Source organism: Echiichthys vipera (assembly GCF_963691815.1).
Source record: "Echiichthys vipera genome assembly, chromosome: 15".
Lineage (NCBI taxonomy): Eukaryota > Metazoa > Chordata > Actinopteri > Perciformes > Trachinidae > Echiichthys > Echiichthys vipera.
The window spans coordinates 28,139,321-28,161,249 of record NC_139840.1 but is presented as its reverse complement, the minus strand read 5'-3'; the positions used below and the strand labels follow the sequence as shown (position 1 = coordinate 28,161,249).

The 21,929-nt window shown below is 41.1% G+C and overlaps 1 protein-coding gene across 1 annotated transcript in view; it reads left to right on the top strand.

The window, feature by feature from the left end:
- Positions 1–1,110: 1,110 nt before the first annotated feature.
- Positions 1,111–21,929, top strand: part of LOC310957275 (solute carrier organic anion transporter family member 5A1-like) — a gene marked incomplete at its 5' end in the record, with an annotated part of 48,813 nt that continues 27,994 nt past the window's right edge. The window contains one exon of the mRNA XM_083927770.1: positions 1,111–2,065. Coding sequence (XP_083783896.1) covers positions 1,111–2,065 — 955 coding nt within the window. The remainder of the gene's footprint in view (positions 2,066–21,929) is intronic.

The window sequence follows — 21,929 nt, the reverse complement described above, 5'->3', positions numbered from 1 at the left end:
AGACAATTTTACAAGGTTATACACAGCACTAAAGAAAGATGCTTTTATTTGAGAATTAATCTTTGTATTCATTCCAGACCAAATGGGTTTATTGTATATCTGTTATGTTCAAAATCTCACAAATAAATCATACAAAAAAGAATATCTGTTATGTTCAAAATCTCACAAATAAATCATACAAAAAAGAAACATGCTTTGCAACAAACTTGCCATATCTGTGAGCTTATATAGCCCATACATATTACGCTTTTATTTTGAAGAGTGCTTTTTCGGTTTCCTTGTCGTTAACTCGGTAGCTTCACAGTTTTCAAAACAGCGGTTGCGAGCAACTGAGCACTGCGGTGTTTCTGAGCAGCCCGTTCACTGACTCCTCGGACTTCTCTCGTTTCACGGTGTTTTCCTCGACGGCCACTCTCTGTTGCTCATATTATTTTTTTGCCATACATCTCCGGGGATTCAGGCCTACACAGAAATATAATCACTATATGACAGCCTCGCTCGCCCGCTGAGAGGACAGCTGGCGCGTTGATAAGATCGGGAGCGGGGGCTGGCGGGGGGAGAGGGAGTGATGCCCTTGACTTGGGGAGGAGTTAGGAGGAGAGGGGGGGCATCATCTAATGTACCGAAAGAAGTGACATTGTAACTGTGTAACCTTTATTGGCAGGGGTGCCGGGGATGCGACACACGTTCTGCAAGTTCATCTCATCCCTGCCGACCGCTGAGAGCAGCAGCGTCCTGCTGAGAGAAGCCATCGAGTGGAAATGTGCATATGCAGGGAGCCTTGGCCCTGGAGCTCTGCTGGTCGAGCTGAGGAGGCCTGAGCAGTTTCCGTCTCCGGATTAGATGGTGGCAGAAGGCAATGTGCATGACAAGATAAACAAAGGCTGACCAGCCTGCTGCAGATAAACAGAAGCTGTGAGTCTACTTTCCCTTTGGTTGACATTGTTGCTTTTTTGGATCTCTTTGTTTGCCCGACTGTATTTGTGGGAGTAGATGTACCCATTAATAATACATGTAATGGACAGCAGTCCCTGAACTGTAAATGTCGGCTTGGAACTGGGCCGGTTTATTCTTCTAACCCTTGAAGAAAGGTGGGTTTGACTGGAAATAATGGCTGACCACGAGGAAGCAGAGTTGTCAGAGTCCCTTCAGAAGGAAGATGGGTTTTCCAGCGAGGTGGAGGACACAGGTACAGACTTCAACTCTAAAAGTTTGCCTGTTTTGAATGAAGAAGTGCCCCAAGAGGAAACCTTACTAACTAGTTCTGTTTCCATAACAGCGGAAGAAAGTGCAGAATTTATCCAGCTCCCAGCTAAGACTGAGTCCTTTCATGCTGAGTCCCATACAAGAGCAAACTACCTGCCCAAGCCAGGGAAGTCGGCTTTAAACAGGCCGAGCTCATACATGGAGAATACAGAGATCCGTAGGAGTAAAAACATGGCGAGAAGGAAGCCCCCAGGGATTTTCGCTTCCAGGCTGGCTCAGATTCGTCTTCCAAGTAGGAAATACCTTAGTGTTATCTTACAGGACTCTCGCTGCTTTCTGTTCTGTATGTGCTACCTGACGTTCATCCAGTCGCTCATGGTGTCAGGCTACCTCAGCAGCGTCATCACCACTATTGAGAAGAGGTACAGCCTGAGGAGCTCCGAATCAGGCCTCCTTGTCAGCTGTTTCGACATAGGGAGCCTCCTAGTGGTTGTCTTCATTAGCTACTTCGGAGGGCGGGGCCAGAGGCCTCGCTGGCTGGCAGTGGGTGGAGTTTTCATTGCGGTGGGTGCCGCCCTCTTCTCCTTACCTCACTTCATCTCCCCAGCCTACCAGATCCAGGAGGTCAACTCGTCCTCTGGCAATGAGGGCCTGTGCATGAACAGCAACACAAGCGGCAGGGACCGTGTCGACATCACTTCCTGTCCCAGAGACCAAGAGGGAAACGAGCACAACCTGTACGTGGCGCTGTTTGTTATAGCTCAGATCCTGGTGGGCATGGGGTCCACGCCCATCTACACGCTGGGACCCACCTACCTGGACGACAACGTAAAGAAGGAGAACGCCTCGCTCTATCTCGGTAAGAGTTGAGTTGTGTGAGGAAATGCCGTTAACCAGCCAACCTCTACATCAGCTGATGTCACTGAGAAGTCATTAATATCAAGTTTAAATATGAAACATGCGGTGACATCAGTTCTGCATTGATTGGTTTTAATGAAAAACTGCAATTGTTTGGGTGTCAGTGCGTTTTGTTGTTGTATTCATATTCCCTGTAATCTAGTTAGTAGGGGTGTTGTTAGTAGGTCGGTTGTTTTTTTCTATTTCTTTTAGATTCTAAAAATACCATGTATCAGATCTTAAGGACATGTCAAGCAATCATGCAAAAACTGAAATAATGAGGCAGCTTGTTTAGAGATTACTGGAACAATCTTAAATGAAATTGAAGTAAGATTTTGAAACAGTAGGAGAGACATTGCTGCATTTACGCGTTTATATATTTATTTGGCAAAAAGGTAAACAATTGTTTGCCTTCTAGGTAAGAATATAAACACTTTTACATTATCAAATCTTTAAAAAATAAATAAAATAGGTTTTCAGCAATCATTGAACTGACTGAATAAAGGCTACATCAGGGTTATTCAATTAACTTGGAATTGAGGTCGGTTGACGAAAATGATCCAAAATGAGGGGCTGTAAAAATATGAGCATCACATTAATGGATATTGTAAAACAATGCAGCAACATAGTACATATAATGTCTTTGTTTTATCAATGTAAATATTAGTCATAGGCCTCAAAGTGCAACAACTGTGTCAAAAAACAATCCTTATTAAATGAACAAACCTGTTAACCAGAGGTTTACACTCAATTTCTGGACTAAAGTACATGTTTCTTTTATTTTTACTTGAGTATTTTATTGACATGCTACTTTATTCTTCTACTCCACTACAAATCAGTGGAAATTCTCTGCTTTTTACTCCATTACATTTATCGGATTACTTCAGTTACTAGTTACTTTACCAGGCTTACAAGCACATATGAAACATTAGTTTATTCATCAAAAACTGGACTGACACAAATGAATGTAACATAAATGCAGAGTAGCATGATTTTTCTGAAAATGCCTTCTCTACTTATCCTCTTTACACAGCAATATGGCTGCAGAGTAAACACAGGCTTTTCTCTGACAACCTTTCTTTTTTTCCGAGTAGAAAGAGACATTGATGTGGTGATTTAACCATGGATTTAACCAGACTGAAACGATTGAGAACAACAGAGCGGAACCTAGCAAGCTGTTGCCAAGAGGATTCAGAAACCCACAAAGAAGAGCGTAGCAGGAGCGTGCGTAGCAGTCCCCGTGCCTACAAGCGTACGTTCTCCAGCAAAGAACAGAAGGGTTGTGCCACAGTTGCAAAATGTAACAAATTTCTATGGTACTCTGTAGATCTGGGCGATATGACGATATTAAATCGTGAAGGATTAGAACGGGTTCACGATCTGCCAAAGCAGAGAGATCATAGTATTGTCTATAGGGCACATTATATCCACTGCTCTTCTATGATCTGTACAGTTGCGCATCAGGTTTTATTTTTCCTCAGCCAAATCACACTATTGGCTAGTCTCATGCACCACCCTAAAGACACGCTGATCAACCAATCATAGAGAACTACAGGCGGTGCAGAGGATTTCTCATCAGCAGTGAGAATAATTTCCTCTGAGCATCTTCTGAATGTACCTTATCTGGCCTGTTTAACTTCAACAACACATTTATTTAGGGGTTGTAGTGAAATTAGGAGGTCTTGATTTGACAATAAATAAATAATCATATCTTCATGATCAGTTGTCAATGCGTTTGACAGGAATAAAGTAGAAACCAGGTAGAGTGCTGAGAGCTAAATGGTGAGGAGTCCAGTCACACAGGTATAATCAAACAGGTATTTGGCTGAAGTTGGCAAAATTTGGTTGCACTCTTCAAAATAATTAAATATCAATATAGAAAAACCGTGATAAAATCGTGATTGTGATTTTTTTGCTATAGCGGGTCAGAGAAACCAAACAACCAAAAAAATCCAAACCATATAATAGACTGAAGACCAGATGAACACTGAATAAGTTTTTGTCCTGAATTATCTCAGAAATCAGTTGTAACATGTTTAATATTTAATAATTTAATGTTCACAATGATCAGCCATAATGTACAGCTTCATGACTTTTGACTGTTGAGTTTTGAGGATAATAAATCAATCAGATATCAGTATTTTGCTAGATATTTTTTGCCTCAACACATAAACATCATCACAAAGAAATAGTCATATTTCTTATAAAATGTGTCCCAGAGCCAAGTGTCACAAGTTGATATCGTGGCTGCTGGCTGGCTGTTAGTTTAGGAAGAGCTTGGTCTGGTATGCAGAGTTTTCTATGAGCGGAGCACACTTTTTTAAATTGAAGGTTGAATATGGAGAATGAGTAGAACACCGCCATCTAGTGAGAGAGAGAGATTTTTTTGTGTGAAGAATGACGAACCGTTGGGAACACAGGTATGCTCCCCTCTCAGTTCCCTACAAAATATCACTCACTCTTTACATTATTGTTATTATTTACACCCTTATTATTTGTGAGCAGTAAGTGTGCTAGGGCTGACGGCAAAACCTGGAGGTCGCACTGTTTCAAATAATTCAAAAAGGGATTATGCCAGAAAATAAGCTCTGTGACTCACGTTTATGATACTTGCACGTTTTGTTCATTTAATCTTCACATTTGAATACCTTTTTATATTATACTGTATTTGGAGCTAAAATGTGATATTTTCTTATTTAAAAAGTCACTGATTTTCCGCGACATTATGAGGTCTGTGAAACATAAAATATGGGTGAAACATGGGTTTTTGAATGAAACTTTGTGTTTCAAAAGTACCAAAGTCCTCCTGTCGCCAGTCAGCAGATGAAACCACCGCGCCACTCTACGCAGGTGGGGTGCGTTCACGCTCAGCACAACATTTGAACAGAGCAGAGCCCCTATGAGCCCCGTTCAGGCCAAAGATTTGCGTTAAAACTTGCAGCTACTTGCAACATTCAGGTCTGAAACGTTCTGCAACCTGCCCGTTCAGACCAAGGAGACGTGAGGAGAAGGTTTATCCTCTCCATAGCAACGCCACTCTGTACTTCCGTTCTGACCTCTGACTTTTCAGCTTTTTTTCGTAGCTGGACATAATGTGTAGCACTATAAAATATAAATGAGGACAGAGGTAGTGAGATACTCGCTACAGCTGCATTTCTAGTTGTGATAAAACGGTGAAAATTCCCCGATTCACTGCTTTGTTCTGGCCAAGGCTCCCTCATCTAATTCATTGTATTACTTGCTCGACCCCCTCTCTTTCCGTCTCTCTCTCTCTCCGTCTCAGAGCCCTGCAGGAACACAAGCAGCATGTCAACGTCATTTTTCGACCCGGAGCTAAAATCAAACCCACCCCTTCTGCTGTGGTCCAGTTGAACTGATTTGAAAACATCGCCACTGAGCTTCCATAGAACTACATTGATTTTCAATCAAGATTCCAGCGCGACAGCAGACACTTTCAACGAGGGGACCACCTCAAAATTTATAATGAGATTATATTATATATATATATAGATATTGTGTATATATATAATGCGATCATCAGAATAGTTGCTGATTAAAGAAATTTGCATTAAGCTTTGTATCGTTAGTAACCCAGTCATATTTTATTCTAATTGTTGGAAGAAGAACTAAAATACATCCTTTAAATATTTAAGTGATAATTACTCTGATACTGACACTACATGGCTAAAGTATCTGATCACCTGAGCATTGCACTGTGTGTGATTGATAAGCATAATATTCCAAAGCCACAAGCATTAGTCAGCCTCTACAACAGCCCCCAGTCTAAGGGAAATGCCACCAGATGTTTGGGAGCTGGCTGCAGGGATTTACTCCCATTCAGCCACAAGAGCATTAGTGAGATCCAGCAGCCATACTCTGTGCATGCCAGTAAAGTTCCTCCACACAATACTGGGAAAAGCATTTTTTTATTGCCCTGTCTTTGCAGGACCATTGTCAAATTTAAGTAGGAAAGGGCCAAAAGCACGGGGCATGGTACAAATGGACAGTGTAAGTGCGCCCTTATTTGACTGAAATAACTTCAACGACATAAAGGAAATGACAGACCTTTTCTTTTGCTTTATTATTGTATTGTTTGGACAATCTTTAACCAGATGAAAATACACAACTTATTTCACTTCCAAAAACAAAACTGAGTTAGAACCTCCATAAAACAGACCGGTGCGACCGCCGCCATCTTTGCACCAATGTCAACAAAGTCAAAAGTAGATAATGCGATGCTATTAATGCTATTAATTTTAACCTCAACCTAGTTGTATTCGTCACACATTTTAATCGATTTTAACTGTCTCAAGATGCATCGTTACATCCCTAGTTCAGATTTCAACATCAACCAGAAGTTTGAGCGAAACTGTGCGTACACAATGCAAATTGTCAGCACACAAGCAGGCTGCAGTGAGGTGCGTGTGTGCGTGCGTGAGTGTGTGAACGAGAATGACAGGGAGAAAGAGTGCTATGCGGACATGAATAAATGGGACAATATTTCAAAAGCGTGATGAAAAAAAAACCCAGAATCAATTTGTGGCGCTCAGTATTGATTGTGTGACGCAGCGCCACACATTGGTCTATGTGTGGGAAACACTGGACTGTATGCAATGTATGACTGCAAATGCATTCACCATTTAGCCGCTGAGTGCATTTCAGCTGCATGGCAGTTTGAAGATGCAACTGCAGTTTGCATCAAACACCACCAAACCGAGCTGTAAGCTAACCAACTAATGTGGCTTTACTGTGATGAAACTTTTTTTTTTTTTTTTTTTTACAGTTTTTTACAAACTTGTATACAGTCTATGGATGAAACACAGAAATGCTGGTGTTGACCCACCCTACTCTGCCTCTGATTGGTCTGTAAAGCTTTGTTCATTAAATCATAGCGAGCAAAAAGTGGCTGGTGATTTTGGAGGTCAGGATTGAGTGAGACCATGTGAGCACAGTCTGTGCTAGTTTTGTATGGCAAATACGTTACAGTCTTAAGCCCTGATTTTCCACTTGCCAGCAGATAATGGAGCTCCTCAACAAAATAGCCCCAGATCTGAGGCAAATCGGGGTTGGCTCAGCAGTTGGGTGCTCAAGCACTATGTGTGAAGTGTTCAAAAACACTAGCCAAGCAGCTCGCTCATGCCTCACAGAGCCACTCCGCATATCTAGCCGGCTAAATATCCAGAGCGATTGGGGGCTCCAAGAGTCAGACCTGACCAGAGAGCACACTGTCTGAGGGAAACCAGGGGGAGGGGGCGCTTGTATGTGCAGCCACAGACGCACCCTGCTGCCCTTGGAACCAGCTGAGTTTTTTAATTTCAATAGAAGAAGTGAACGTGAACGCTGTTGTTGTTAAGTTAGTAAAAGAAAATATAAATAAATTGCTGCCCTATACATTTTCATCCATTCACATGACGTTCACTACACTTTGACCCCCACTTAGGAGACAGGAAGTGTATTTCGTTCCAGTGGGGTATCTTTTGGTATCTTTTGTCTACTTTAAGGGGACATCAGCAGAATAGCTGACATGCAGGAAGTTGAAAACGACTGCTTTTGCCACCATGTCAGACAATTGCTCCAGATAGTTCTGCGGCCAAATGGACGGTGTTACCTCCGAACTGTCTTCCCTTTTGCTTTCTCATGCTTCCCAAGAAGTTCTCGCCTCAGTGGACTCAAACAAGGTACAGCCTAATAAAACCAACAAATGAGAGCTGGGTTATGAAAGAGGGTGGGGGGGGGGGGAAGAGGGGAAGGTCTTATGTGCAATCCTGTCGTTAATGGCAGCTAAAGTCCCAGTGAGAGAGAAAGTTGTGATTGGACAATTTCCAGATTGAAAAAATTAGTAAGGAATGAGTTTAGAAATGTGCCCCTTTTTGGCTGCAGTTAGCAAAATGCGTGATCATATTTGGATCACATTTGGACCATGACGCTTTTGGAACTCTGCGGCAATTCGGTAGCAGTCGGCTAGCTGTCTCTGTTGTGCTAAATGGGAAGTGATGCTAGTGCTAACCAGGGATCTGAATGCTTCTAAGAGAACAGAAATGAGATCTCTGATGGAGTGTGTGGCTCTTAAAAGAGCCGTTTTGTTGCAGTGAGATCAGGTCGTCAGTGATTTAACCTCCGTAGCTGTAGAGGGTGCTGACCTGCCTCTGCGGCTCTCCTGTGGATCAGACCGGGATACGCTTCTCTCTGCACTGGGGCTTTCTTCTTCTTCTTCTTCTGGATTTCAAGCAGACTAGAAGCCTAAAGGCATGACACTGCCACCTACAGTTCATAGTTGTATCGATTATATTATATCCATGCGAACAGTCCAGTTTCCTTGATGTAGTTAAGAACTGCAACAGTGGCGGCTGTGGTGATCCCCTGGTGATACCCCGGATGTTATGACACTTACCGTAATCTCAACGCTGATTGGCTGCCGCACCACAGTGTCACGCAATTCGGCTAAAAAATTTAAATATTTTCAACTCTCACGTTGGACGTGTTGGACTGACTTGACTTTGTTTGTAATTGCACTGCTTCTGTCGCATCCATCGCGGATAGTCACATGAGTTATGACATCATCGTTCGAGGTATTGACTATTCCTTCACAATTTACACACATTAATGGGAGGATTATACCAAGAAAACATGAAATTAATCTGATAATCTCTCTTGGAGGAGTTTGAAAAAGTTTGCCTAAAACCTACATGAGACATACTAAATAACTAGACAGGCTTCATAAAACGTATAACACGGACAACATAAAAGCATACATGACAACAGCATAAAATTAAACATGGCAGACTTCCTGTTGGGCGGAGCTAATGAAAGTTAATGTGAAACATGTCTAAAATGATTAAAGCTATGATTAAAGCTTTGTGAATATCAGAGCAACTTTGTTTCAACTAAGACCCTCTGGGTGTTAGGGGGCGATATGGAGCCAGCTAAACACACATGGACCAAATCACTGTATATTTTCACAATGTTTAAGGGTTTTCATGTGTCTGCCAAGATTTTTGTTCTCTGAGTATAACAACGGTGCTAAAAATGCATTCAAATGCTGAAAGTAATAATGGGGTGCTTTAGGCCAGACGTGCCACGGCCAAGTCAAATTATATCAAATTGAAAACATAACTAGTTTGAACATGCGTGCACAGTTTCGTGCATTTTTGTGCATCCTAAAGGCCTCAAATGTATTTGTAAAATGAAAATTAACGCACAAAATCCAACATGGCCGACTTTATGTCAGACAAAAAAAAATGTCAACATGTTCTTCAGGATGTTGCGTTTTGGGGGCTGTTGGTCACACCCGAGCCTAATTACTGCGGGTCTTGTCTTGGCCTGGACTGTTATCCAGTACGTGAAATTTGGGACAAAAAAAGTTGACAACTTCCTTTATCATGTTTTGGGAAAAATGCACCGACATGCCACATCAAGGGTGTTCCATGAATCCTCAAAACACTGCACTGCTGTATCCCAGCCAACAGGAGCAGATACTGTTTGGCTGCAGAAACATGTTGGTTGGTTTAATGGCAGCTGACAGCTTCTCTAATGATTTTGGATTTTGCCTTTTTTCACATTCCATTTTACAATGATGCCCTCATTTTGTCTTGTATTATAAATCAAGTGCACTCCTTTCCTTTACCGCAGTGTTTTCACCTGTTTATGCCTGGTTACTGACTTTAATATATATACTTGGACTTCTCTTTATTGATCCTTTGGGATGACTCCCGCAAGGAAATTGAGATTCCAGCAGCTTACAAAATTACAAGGGAGGTATAAATAAATACAGAAAGTATAAAAAAAACAATAAACAGTAAGCAATAAACTCTTAGTCAAATATATGTGAGGTAGATGTAAGAATACAGGTAAAATAAATAAAATAAAAAAATAAATAAAACTAGTGTTCTTCACTGGTGGTGGTTTTCCAAAAAAATCCGAATTGCGTTTCAGTGCCATATTTCCTCCTCGTGCTGTAAATTTACTAGTTTGCTGCTGCACGGAAGATTGTGCAACATTGATTTTTTCCCCTAGGAGGACGGTGATTAGCTGTTTTGGGTGTTAATACTGTAGGAGGTATGTTGCCATATCCAAAGAAAGAGTTTTAATGAAATGAGTTAATATGAAACAAGAAGTAATATAGTCTACTGACTAGTCAAGTATATGTGCAGCTACTTATCAGCCTAATTAGCAGATATCCATGGCAGAAGCCATGTAATTATCTACAATAACTATGGCTGATAGTGAGAGGTGCAAAAAATAACCGTTTTGACCTCTCGCCCAACTTGTGCATAAAAGGAAGAACATTATTAAAGGAAAAATTAAAGGAGTCAGATAACTGCAAAATACAAAAACAGTGTGGTGAATTATATGCCGGGAAATAAATGCAGCTTTCATACTTTTATTAAAGGTTTCTAAAATGTTGATTACAAGGAGGATTGGCAGCAGCAGCCATTTTAGGATTGTTTGTGATTTGCTCTGAGTGACTTAGGATTCCTTTTTGACTCTCTCTAACTTTTCACCGATTTAGGAGCTGATTTTAGCACTAAAATCAGCCGCGAGGTTCACTGTGAGAACAGTGAGGAAACGCTACCTAACTTCTGAAGTGGCTGCAAATTTCATCCAGATCTTGCAGAGCACTCCTGCCGAAATTTTACCAGCACCCTACGATTTTATCACTGACAACCTGAACAATAAAATAAAGACAACATTGGACTCAGTGGCTCCCCTTTTTATTAAAACGAGATCTACACCCCCATGGAGAAGTGAGGAAGTTAAAAAACTCAAAAGGGAATGTTGGGGTGCTGAGAGGAGATGGAGGAAATCAAAATTAACTGTTTTGTTTAATTTACAATAACAGTCAAACATGCAAGAATCTCCCACTTCCAAAAACTAATCAATGACCATAAACATAACCCCAGATTCCTATTTTCCACAGTTGATCCTTTAACTAACACAAATTTTAATAAATCCCCCAAAGCACCAGATAACGCCCTTTGTGAGGACTTTGCAGACAACTTCAAATAATCAATGACATCAGATCCAGTTTTTATCCCAACAGCTTTGAACACCTGGATCATTGCCTTTACTGGAGGAAACACTGGAGAGTTTTGCCCTGGTTGATGCGAGGACACTTGGTCAAGTTTTCTCCCAGGTAAAGCCCACAACCTGCCTTTTAGATCCAATTCCCACACCATTTTTAAACACTCTATGGATTCTTTGAGAAACAGTTGTTGTATCTGGTGAATTGCTCTCTTCAGACGGGTGTCCTCCCCACCTCCTTTAAAACTGCGGTGGTGAAGCCCCTTCTGAAGAAGAGTGATTTAGACCCCAATGTTTTAAATAACTACCGGCCTGTATCCAACTTACCATTTTTAAGTAAGATTTTAGAAAAAATTAGTTTTTTTATATGATTTTTTAAACTCAAATCATATTTTAGAGACCCACCAGTCTGGTTTTAGGAGGTACCACAGTACAGAGACCGCACTTTTCAAAATTTTAAATGACATCAGGTGTAATTTTGATAATCATAAAGTCACAGTCTTGGTACTGCTGGATCTTACCTTACTGATTGAAGTTTCTTTGTAAGTATGGATACTTGTTCTTCAGGAACCCATAAGATAAAGTTTGGGGTTCATCAAGGGTCAATTTTAGCTCCAACTCTTCACATGCTTCCCCTTTGGGACATCATCGGGAGGCACAGCATCAGCTTCCATAGTTATGTTGACGATACGCAACTGTACATCGTCGTGTCTCATGATGACACAGGGCCAATTGATGCCCTTTTTAACTGCATTGTTCTGTAGATATCAAGTCATGGATGGCAGCAATAGTCCTGCAGCTCAACCAGGACAAAACAGGTTTTAGTCATCCTGAAGGCCAGAGAGATAAACTTTTACCAATGTTACAGGATTTTAAACCCTATGAATCTGTAAAAAACAAATCTAGGTGTGTTATTTGACTCTGAGCTCTCTTTTATTCCACACATCAAAAACATAACAAACATATGTTTTACCATCTTAAGAATATAGCCAGGGTCGGCCCGTTTCTCTCTCAGGCTAGCACAGAGGTGCTGATGCATGCTTTTATCCCTTGTCGTTTAAATTATTGTAATACCCTGCTCTCTGGTCTTCCCAAAAAGAAAATGTACAGTTTACAATTATTACAGAACTCAGCCGCACGCATGCTGACGAAGACAAGAGGGTGAGAGCACATTACACCAGTTTTAAAATCGCTGCATTAGATAGCTGTGAGCTTCAGGATCGATTTTAAGGTTATTTTACTAGTTTTTGAATGACTTAATGGTCTCGGGCCTTCTTATTTATCTGCAATACTTTTACCCTATCAACCTCGTGGACCCTGAGGTCCTCCGGTGCTAGTCTTTTAACCACACCACAAGTAAGAACCAAAGCACATGGAGAGGCGGCAAGAACCACCTTTTTAATCAGGCTTTTAACTGACCTGTTTGATTCTTTCTAATTCCTTTTATGCTTCTTATATTTTTAATTTTTAGCTTCTATTCCTTTTATCTTATTTTACTGTTGTGATTGTTTTTATTCCCTCAGTTTTTAGCGTACTGATTTTACTGTTATAGCCCCTCGGTTTCCCAGTGTTTCCTCCAGGGGGTTGACCACACCGGGAATTGTCTCTGGTCCACTGATGGGGGTGCTGTCCCGTGGAGTGGGAGGTTTGGGTTTTCATGTGTTTCTTTGTTGTTCATGTTTTGTTTCGTTTTTTATTTCGCTTTCATTTTCTGTAAGGCACTTTGTGTTACTGTCAAAGTATGAAAAGTGCCATAAAAATAAAGATTGATTTGATTTGATCCTGACCACATAAAACCAACATGCAATCCCTGCATACTTTGCACAGGAAAACACCATCTTCTGCTTTATGCTGCACCATGGAAGTTCCACGTTCCAGTCAACACATTTACACTTAAAGTGTAATTCGTAATATTTTGTAGTGCTTGGTCATGCTGCAGTATCGTGAACAGGTTCTGGGGGGCCTCAGAAATGTCATTCTAACTCAGACTCAAGTTATATGTCAGCCTCAGCACTCTTAAAACAAACATGTTAACTGTCACATAGTGCCAAACAGTGCTTTAGTCCACCGTCGGCCAGTTCAATGTGTACTGCTTTTATCTGGATCATAAAATGTCAATATACATAACTTTATGTCCCCGGGTATGGCAAAGATATGTCTACATTCTGAAAATCTGTTGAGCCTTTGAGACGCATATGAAAAAAGCCCAACCACACCACTCCCCTCTAGGGATCGACCGATTTTTTTAGGGCCGATGCCCATAGCGATTTATTTTCATCAGCCTTAGACTAAATGGATTTTTTTGGTTCTTATTGCGATTCATATTGTGTACATCGGACTACAGGACCATAATCGCCGTATAAACAATGTTAATATTAATTACAAATATTCCAAATGGTAGACCATAGCTTTAAGACATCTGTTTACTTATATATATATATTAACGTAGGACAGATTAGAGCCCACCTATTCCCTTTTATCTGTGTAAATACCTTTTTATTTGACAGAAAAAATTATTTTGGCACCACAACGGAAATGACTGGGGGCATATCTTTCAAAAATGCAGATATTTTTGTCCGCATTGGGCAGAACTCTACTGTGCACGATACAGAGAGCAGGGGAGAATTGTAAACGTGCGACCATATAGAGACAGAAAGGACATGCCATCATGTAAATAAGATAAATAACATAAGGCTATTTAGTTTAAGGACAAGCTATAGACCTGTTCTATAGGAAAGGTATCCTTCATAGATTTACTTTATCCTCCTTTTATGACTTCTGTTATGATCTGGTGCTGTTGGGCCCCTGAAACTGGTTAGTGAGATGTGATTGTGGCCCCTACAGGGCTCCAGTCAGAGGGCCCCAGTCAGTGAGTCATTAGTTGATTTAAGTCTTTTACTCCCAGAGTAATAGTAAATACAAGCAGTACAGAGGGTAAGTTTGTCAGTGCAGGTACAGTTTCTGAAAGAAACACAAATAAACAAATGCTTGAATATATTAGTTATTTCTTATATCCAGCATTATGTACTGTATGCATTTAAGGACTGTAACTTAAATCTGCATCTCCTCTACATCAGTATTAAAGACAAAAGGTAATAATGTCCCCTCTTATAATGTTAGAAAAGCACATTGAACCACGTTACCTGAACATTTACAGCAATACAAGGCCGCTATAAGAGCTAGCCAGTTAGCTTATCATTTAGTGCAACTAGTTTGGGATCAGACTGATTACTGAAATGTGTGTCTTACAGCAACACAATGAACAGACTTAACCCAGTGCTTACACTTAAGTAAAACAACATAACATCTAGAGTTGGAACGGTTCACAAAATCCACGGTTCATATCACGGTTTTCGGGTCACGGTTTTTCTGTCCGGTTGTTTTTTCTATTTCTTTTAGATTCTAAAAACACCATGTATCAGATCTGTAGCCTAATAATTAAAAAAAAACATTTTTTTGTCAGATATTCTTAAGGACATGTCATGCAATCATGCAAAAAACTGAAATAATGAGGTAGCTTGCTTAGGGATTACTGTAACAATCTTAAATTAAAGTGAAGTGCGATTTTGAAACCGTAGTAGAGACATTGCTGCATTTACGCGTATTTTATTTACACGTTACTTTATACTTCTACTCCACTACAAATCAGTGGAAATATTCTACTTTTTACTCCACTGCATTTATCTGATTACTCCAGTTACTAGTTACTTTACCAGGCTTACAAGCACATATGAAACATTAGTTTATTAATCAAAAACTGGACTGACAAAAATGAACTTAACATAAATACAGAGTAGCATGATTTTTCTGAAAATGCCTTCTCTACTTATCCTCTTTACACTCAGATATGGCTGCAGAGTAAACACAGGCTTCACAGCGACAGAAACAAAAACTTCTCTGTCCATTCTCTGGTGAACTGACGGTTCTCTTTGACAACCTTTCTTTTTTTAACAGTAAAAAGAGACATTGATGTGGTGATTTAACCTCAGAGTTGATCAGACATAAATGTACAAACAGAGTGGAGCTTAGCGAGCTGTTGAGGATTCAAAAAACCCACAAAGAAGAGCTTAGCAAGAGCATGCGTAGCGTTGTGGCCGTGTGCCTACAAGGAGCGTGTGGAGCAAGTCTCCCTAGGAGTCTCCAGCATGCTGGAATTTGATGCGCTGAGATGGATACGAGAAAGGACAGTGGTCATGAGGGCTTACATTACATTGCACCTCATAAACCGAACGGTAAACATGTGTACCGAACCGTGACAAGCGTACCGAATGGGACGGATTTTTTTAAATAAACCGTTACACCCCTAATAACATCATACAATAATCCTGTTATTGTGCTTCAAGAATCTTGAAACAGTAACATAAGTTTCATCATCGACTAGGGCACTGCGACCGAAAAGTAGGAAAAGCAGGAAAAGTAGCGAGATGCGCGTGTTAACAGGAAATGGAAATACAGCACGACTTTACAACAAACTATTTCAAAGTAAAAGTCTAAGAATGCGAAGAATTCACCAAAGGCGCTACATAAAAAGTGAAATGAAATGAACTTGACCTTTAAGAGGGGCGGGGATATAATGGTAGGGGAAACACTGCTTTTCTTTTGCTTTATTATAGTATTTGTTTGGACAAACTTTAACCAGGCCAGGTGCCTGATAAAAAGAGGGAATATCAGTGCTGCAGCTGGACCAGAGCCTATTATTTAACACAATTTCACAAGCCTGATCAGTAGGGATGTAAGGATACACTGACTGAACTCATGATTGGATTTGATTCACAATACTGAGTTCACAATACGATGTTTTTAACAAAAAGTGACAAAATTACAAAATATATAGCCTATTCTCTTATCTTTTCTTTTTCAAATTAAATAATCAGAATCAGAAATACTTTAATAATCCCCGGGGGAGAAATTATTTTTGTTACAAAACTCCAGATATACAAACAACAAATATTGTAATGACTAAACATATATTATAAAAAACTCAAATTTAAGTGTACAGAAATGAATATTTACAGTAGTGAAATATATACAAGATCAAAGATTGTCTGTGGTTGAGTCTGAATAACAGAGAGGAGGTGACTCTCCAAGGGATGCATTGTATAATTTACTGGAAAGATTTCCTGTGGTGCGAGGAGTCTTCTGCTGAAGGTTCTCCTCTGCTGGGCCAGTTTGTCATAGAGAGGGTGTGAGACATTGTCCAGGATAGACCGGAGCTTGGACAGCATCCTCCTTTCTTCAATGGTCGTCACCGGCCCTCCTGATAAGTTTGTTCAGTCTGTTGGTGTCTGCGACCTTCATTCCACCGCCCCAGCATGTGACAGCGAAGAAGATTGCACTGGCCACAACAGACTCATAACACATCCTCTGCAACGTCCGGCAGATCTTAAAGGACCTCAGCCTCCTCAGGAAGAAGAGTCGACTCTGGCCCTTTTTGTAGACAGCATCAGCTAGACCAGTTCAACTTAATATTGAAGTACACCCCCAGGTACTTATACTCCTCTACAGTGTCTACAGGGACCGCCTGGATGGAGACAGGGTTCACAGATGTTTTCACCCTCCTCCGATTCACTAAGAGCTCCTTTGTTTTAGTCACGTTGAACAGTCCTGTATTCACTTTCATCCCCCTTTCCAATGCAGCCAACTATTGCTGAGTCATCAGAAAACTTCTGAAGTTGGCAAGACAATAGTGGAAGTCTGAGGTGAAGAGAAAGTGGGAGAGGACAGTCCCCTGTGGGGCCCCAATGTTGTTGACCTCCCTGTCAGACACAGAGTTCTGTAGGTGTACATACTGTGGTCTGCCCATCAGGTAATCCACAATCATCACACAAAGGGGAATCCCACCTACATCACAGCCATCTTCTCACCCAGTAGAGCCAGACGGACAGTGTTTAATGCACTGGAGAAGTCAAAGAACATGACTCTCACAGTGCTCGCAGGCTTGTCCTGATGACTGTAGACTCTGTTCAGCAGGTAGGGGATGCAGTCCTCAACTCTCAGGCGGGGCTGGTAAGCAAACTGTAGTGGATCAGTGAAGGACATGACATTAGGCCTTAGCTGCTCCAGGACAAGTCTCTCCGGTTGGTGTGAAGTGAGGGGGCAGACAAAGGGTCTGTAAGGAGGAGGAGTAGGGGGAGGTAAAGTAGCATTAGTTGAGGGGCCTACAGCAGCAAAGTCATGTGGGGGATGGGCCGCAGCATCAAACCTATTGAAAAATAGGTTCAGTACATTGGCCTGGTCAACATGGTCCTCCAACCCTGTGCTACCAGTCATCTGGAATCCGGTGATGGTTCTCATGCCACTCCACACGTCTCTCATGTTGTTACACTGGAGTTTGTTCTCCAGCTTTCTCCTATAATTGTCTTTAGCCCCCCTGATTTTAAGTCTGAGTACCCCCTGCACTCTCTTCACCTCATCATAGTTGCCATCTCTGAACGCTCTCCTCTTTTCATTCAGGATGGCCTTAATGTCCTTGGTGATCCAGGGTTTGCTGTTTGTGTAGCAGGTTACAGTCCGAGCTGGGACATTGCAAAAATTGATGTAGTCTGTGATGCACTCAGTGAGCCCATCGATGTCCTCCCTGTGCGGCTCATTAAGTGCAGGCCAGTCAGTCACTTCAAAGCAGCCCTGCAGTGTCTCATAAGCCTCCTCCGACCACCTCCTCAAATTCCTTGTGGTCGTATGCTTCCTCTTCACCAGAGGAGCATAGCAGGGTTATAGGTGAACCAGGTCATGATCTGACCTGCCTAGAGGGGGTAGGGAAAAGGAGATGTATGCATCCTTAATGTTAGCATAAATCAGGTCCAGAGTCCTCTCCTTTCTGGTAGGACAGCTCACGTACTGTTGGAAGGTCGGCAGAACTCTATCCAAGGTGACGTGGATAAAGTCTCCCGACATGATGATGAGGGCACTGGGGTGTTGAGTCTGGAGATGGTGGTGTATATGATGCTGCAGGCAGATGCTGGGTTTGCAGAGGGAGGGATGTACAGAACAACAGTGATGACATGTGGTATCTGTCTAGGCAGATGGTATGGACGGAGTCCACGGAGTCCAACGGCCAGCAGTTCAACATCCGGCTTACAGTGCTGTTCTTTAACTGTGATATGACCAGGATTACACTGCTGTTTACTAAGACGGCAAGCCCCCCTCCTTTCCGCTTTCCGCTATTGGTGCAGTCCGTGATCAGCCCGAATGGTGTGGAAACATATCAGACTGCACTCACGGTACTCCAGGTGGCTCCGCGTTAGCACCGTCAGTTCATCCATTTTGTTGTACAGGGACCATTCATTGGCCATAACAACAGAGGGAAGACACGGCTTAAATCTTCTCCTCTCCATAAGCCCGTCCCGTCTCGACCCTCCTATCGGCCTGGCGTTTCTTCCCACCTCTGCATACCTGGTGTATTGTTCTCCAGAGTTCGGTGGACTCCGGAGTAAACAAAGGCAGTGATAAAAACAGCACGAACAGAAACACGAAAACTAGCTAAAGTAACCTCATTGTAGAGGGCAGAACTTCACAGAAGTTATAGTGAAGAAAGAGAACGAACAAAAGGAGAATAGAAGTTAAGAAAGTTTTAAACAAGTGAACTCAAAGACTGGAGCAGTAGGCAGCAGGCAACTTTCGTGCATGCGCACTGACAAAATTATTATTTCTGAGGTGTAAACTGCAAAACAGTGCATGTTTCCTTTTTCTTTCTTAAGGTGAAACTGAACATATATATATTTTGATTGAATATATTACATTTTAATTAAAAAACACACAAACTAGGGCTAGGCCTGTGTTCATAATTTGGACTTGCCATGTTTTATCAGGAATATCCGCATGTCTATATTTTCAGAAGCTTACATCTCTGCACATTCATAAATGAGTGCGTTTAGATGGACATGAATATCCAGTTTATGAGGCTCATGATCATATTCAGGATATGGTGATTACATGAGCACAGAGAACTCAGGTTATTCATATTCTCCATACACATGATGCATACCATTCTGTTAGCAGAGGTGCTGTTTATAGAAACAAACCAGCGTCAGGAAATATGAAACATTTACTAAAACTTAACAACTTAACTGCTAATGTCTTCTCTGCTCCGACCATCACCAGCTTCAGCTGTGTGCTCTAAGTTCATCCGCTGTCTCTCTTCACCTGCACATACAGACAGACTAGAGATATTCCTGAAATGACCTACGTAATAACTTTCTCCGCACCTCTGCCAGTAACTCACAGCGCGTAGGACAGGAAATCAGTGGATGAAAATACAGCTTCTTTCACTTCCAAAAGACAAAACTGAGTTAGAACCTCCGATAAAACAGGCCAGTGCTTCCTGCTGCGGCCACCGCCATCTTTGCATCGCTGTCTAATGAGGCAACTAACGTAGAACGTCAACAAACAAAGTAAAAAGTTAATAGCCCCATCCTTTTAATTTTTTAAATCTCAACCAATTTGAATTGTTATACATTTTAATCGATTTTAACTGTCTCAAGATGCATCGGTACATCCCTCGTTCAAATTCCAGCACCAATAAGTAAGAGATGGGAAAAAACATGCCAGCTTTAAAAAAAGGAATTGATAAGTTCAGAGGCATACAACTCAGATTCAGTTTGGAACTGGTTCTCAACTGGAACCATTTCTTGATCTCCATCTCTAGCCTAAGGTGACATATTCAAAGTGATTGTTTTGTCCATCTAACAGCCCAAAACCCAACAATATTTAATGTACTATCTTATAAGATATAGAGAATCAGAAAATCTTCACCACTGGGAAGCTTGAACCATTTAATTCTTGGCATATTTGCCTCAGCTCTCTGTCTGTCCAAACACTTTATCACATGACTCCTCTCTAAGCTTTTATCTATCTTCTGTCGTGTTGGTGGAACAAAAAAAATGCTGCAGCAGCTTTGCAGCGTTTGAAAAGTCTCAAATATACCCATCCATCAACTAGCAAAGATCTAATGTCCTGATTCATGCTTTCGATTTATGTTAAACTCACCATTAACTACTTGCAATGTGTGGTAATGAAGAAACCAAAGTTAATTTTGCGCTTATTTGAAAACATAAGAGAGCTGAGGAGATAGATAAAACAACTTTCTTTTAGTGTTTTGCCCCACATATGTTTATTTCTGGTAATACACTCTCCATGCAAGTTTCCAGGAAAAGAACCCTAACATTGCAGGATCGTGATGATGGCTTTTCTTCACATTTCATTTCATTTTCATATTTTTCAGAAACTAGAAACATAACATCTTTCACTTTCTTTTTCTTGTTCTTTCAGTCAACCGTCTACCTTCTCAATTGCTCTCATCTTTTTTCTCCATTTCCATGTCTTTCGGTTTGTTTTCACATTCGCTCTGGCTCCTTTTATCTAAGTGGTGCCCGGTCCACTGCCTTTACTACCAGGCGCAGAAGCCTTGTCATCTTTTATCCCTCTGCTGATGGTGTGCATCACGTTGCGTAACATGGCAGCCCGCCAGCCAAGTGTTTTCCCTCCTCTTCTGCTAGATAAGGGATTATCCAGGATGGCGCTGGGTCCCCTTGGAAAGCCCAATCCTACAATCCCATCCTGATGCTTTATCATCCCAGGCACTGGCTATCCCAGTCAGATGATGTAATGGGGTAGTGGAGAGTGCAGGGTCAGAAAAATCCCTCTGTGAAGATATTCTGCAGATGAGTAACTGAGGAATATCAGCCAAACGTAGTGATTAGTTTTCATGCATTAGGGCCGGGTAGTATGGTAATATTGTTTCACAATTAGCACTGACTTTATCAGACAATTTGCATAATATTAGTAGCAACACTTTTGCTAATAAATTAATTTTTTAAACTAATATATCAGAACATTTTTCATTCTATTTTCGCTTTTTTTTCCGCTTTATTTTACTTCATTGTAATCGACTCAAAGGCAATTTCAGAAATAGTGATAAAATCTAACTATCATTTACAGTATTGTTTATAAAAACACAGCAGTCTGAGTTGGCCCTCCTCTCCCTTGCTCAATGGTAGAAAATGGTATTTTATAATTGATTCCCTGTGTTTACGTTAACACACACCACCACAGAGTCCCGCTAGAAGGTACTGCATGAATTATGAGTGAATGCAGAGCTTTATCCTGTCTGTTTGTGTGTTGGTATCAGCCACTGCTTTGTGTATCTGAAGCTGCTGGGGAAGGTTGTCAAAAAGCAGCATTTGGGAATCAGAGGGCCACATACTTCTAGTGGGTCATTAGTAGGGCTGGGCGATATATAGAGTTTTTCAAATATATCGATATGTTTCCAAACACGATATAGGATAAGACAATATTGAGTGTTGTGTTGTGTTTAAAATAACGTTATATGTTTCTTATGTGGAGCCGGCAGCTAAAAAATGGCTTATAAATGTATAACTTGTTTATTTTCTATACATACAGTGTATATATATATATATATATATATGTATGTATATATATTTATATATATACATACATATATGTATGTATATTTATTTATATATATATATATACATATATGCATAGTGTGTATATATATGTATATAGATATTTATATATATATATAAAAATAAAATAAAAAATCTTCTCCTCACCCTCCACGGGTGGTTGACCCTCTCTCTAAGCTCGGGTCCTCTACCAGAGGCCAGGGAGGGTTCTGCGCAGTATCTTTGCTGTTCCGACCACTGCACTTTTCTGGACCGAGATGTCCGGGGTTATTCCGGGAATCTACTGTAGCCACTCCTCCAGCTTTGGGGTCACTGCCCCTAGTGCTCTGATCACCACGGGCATAGCCAGTCTTGTTGATTATTTGGCTTAGGAGGTTAAGA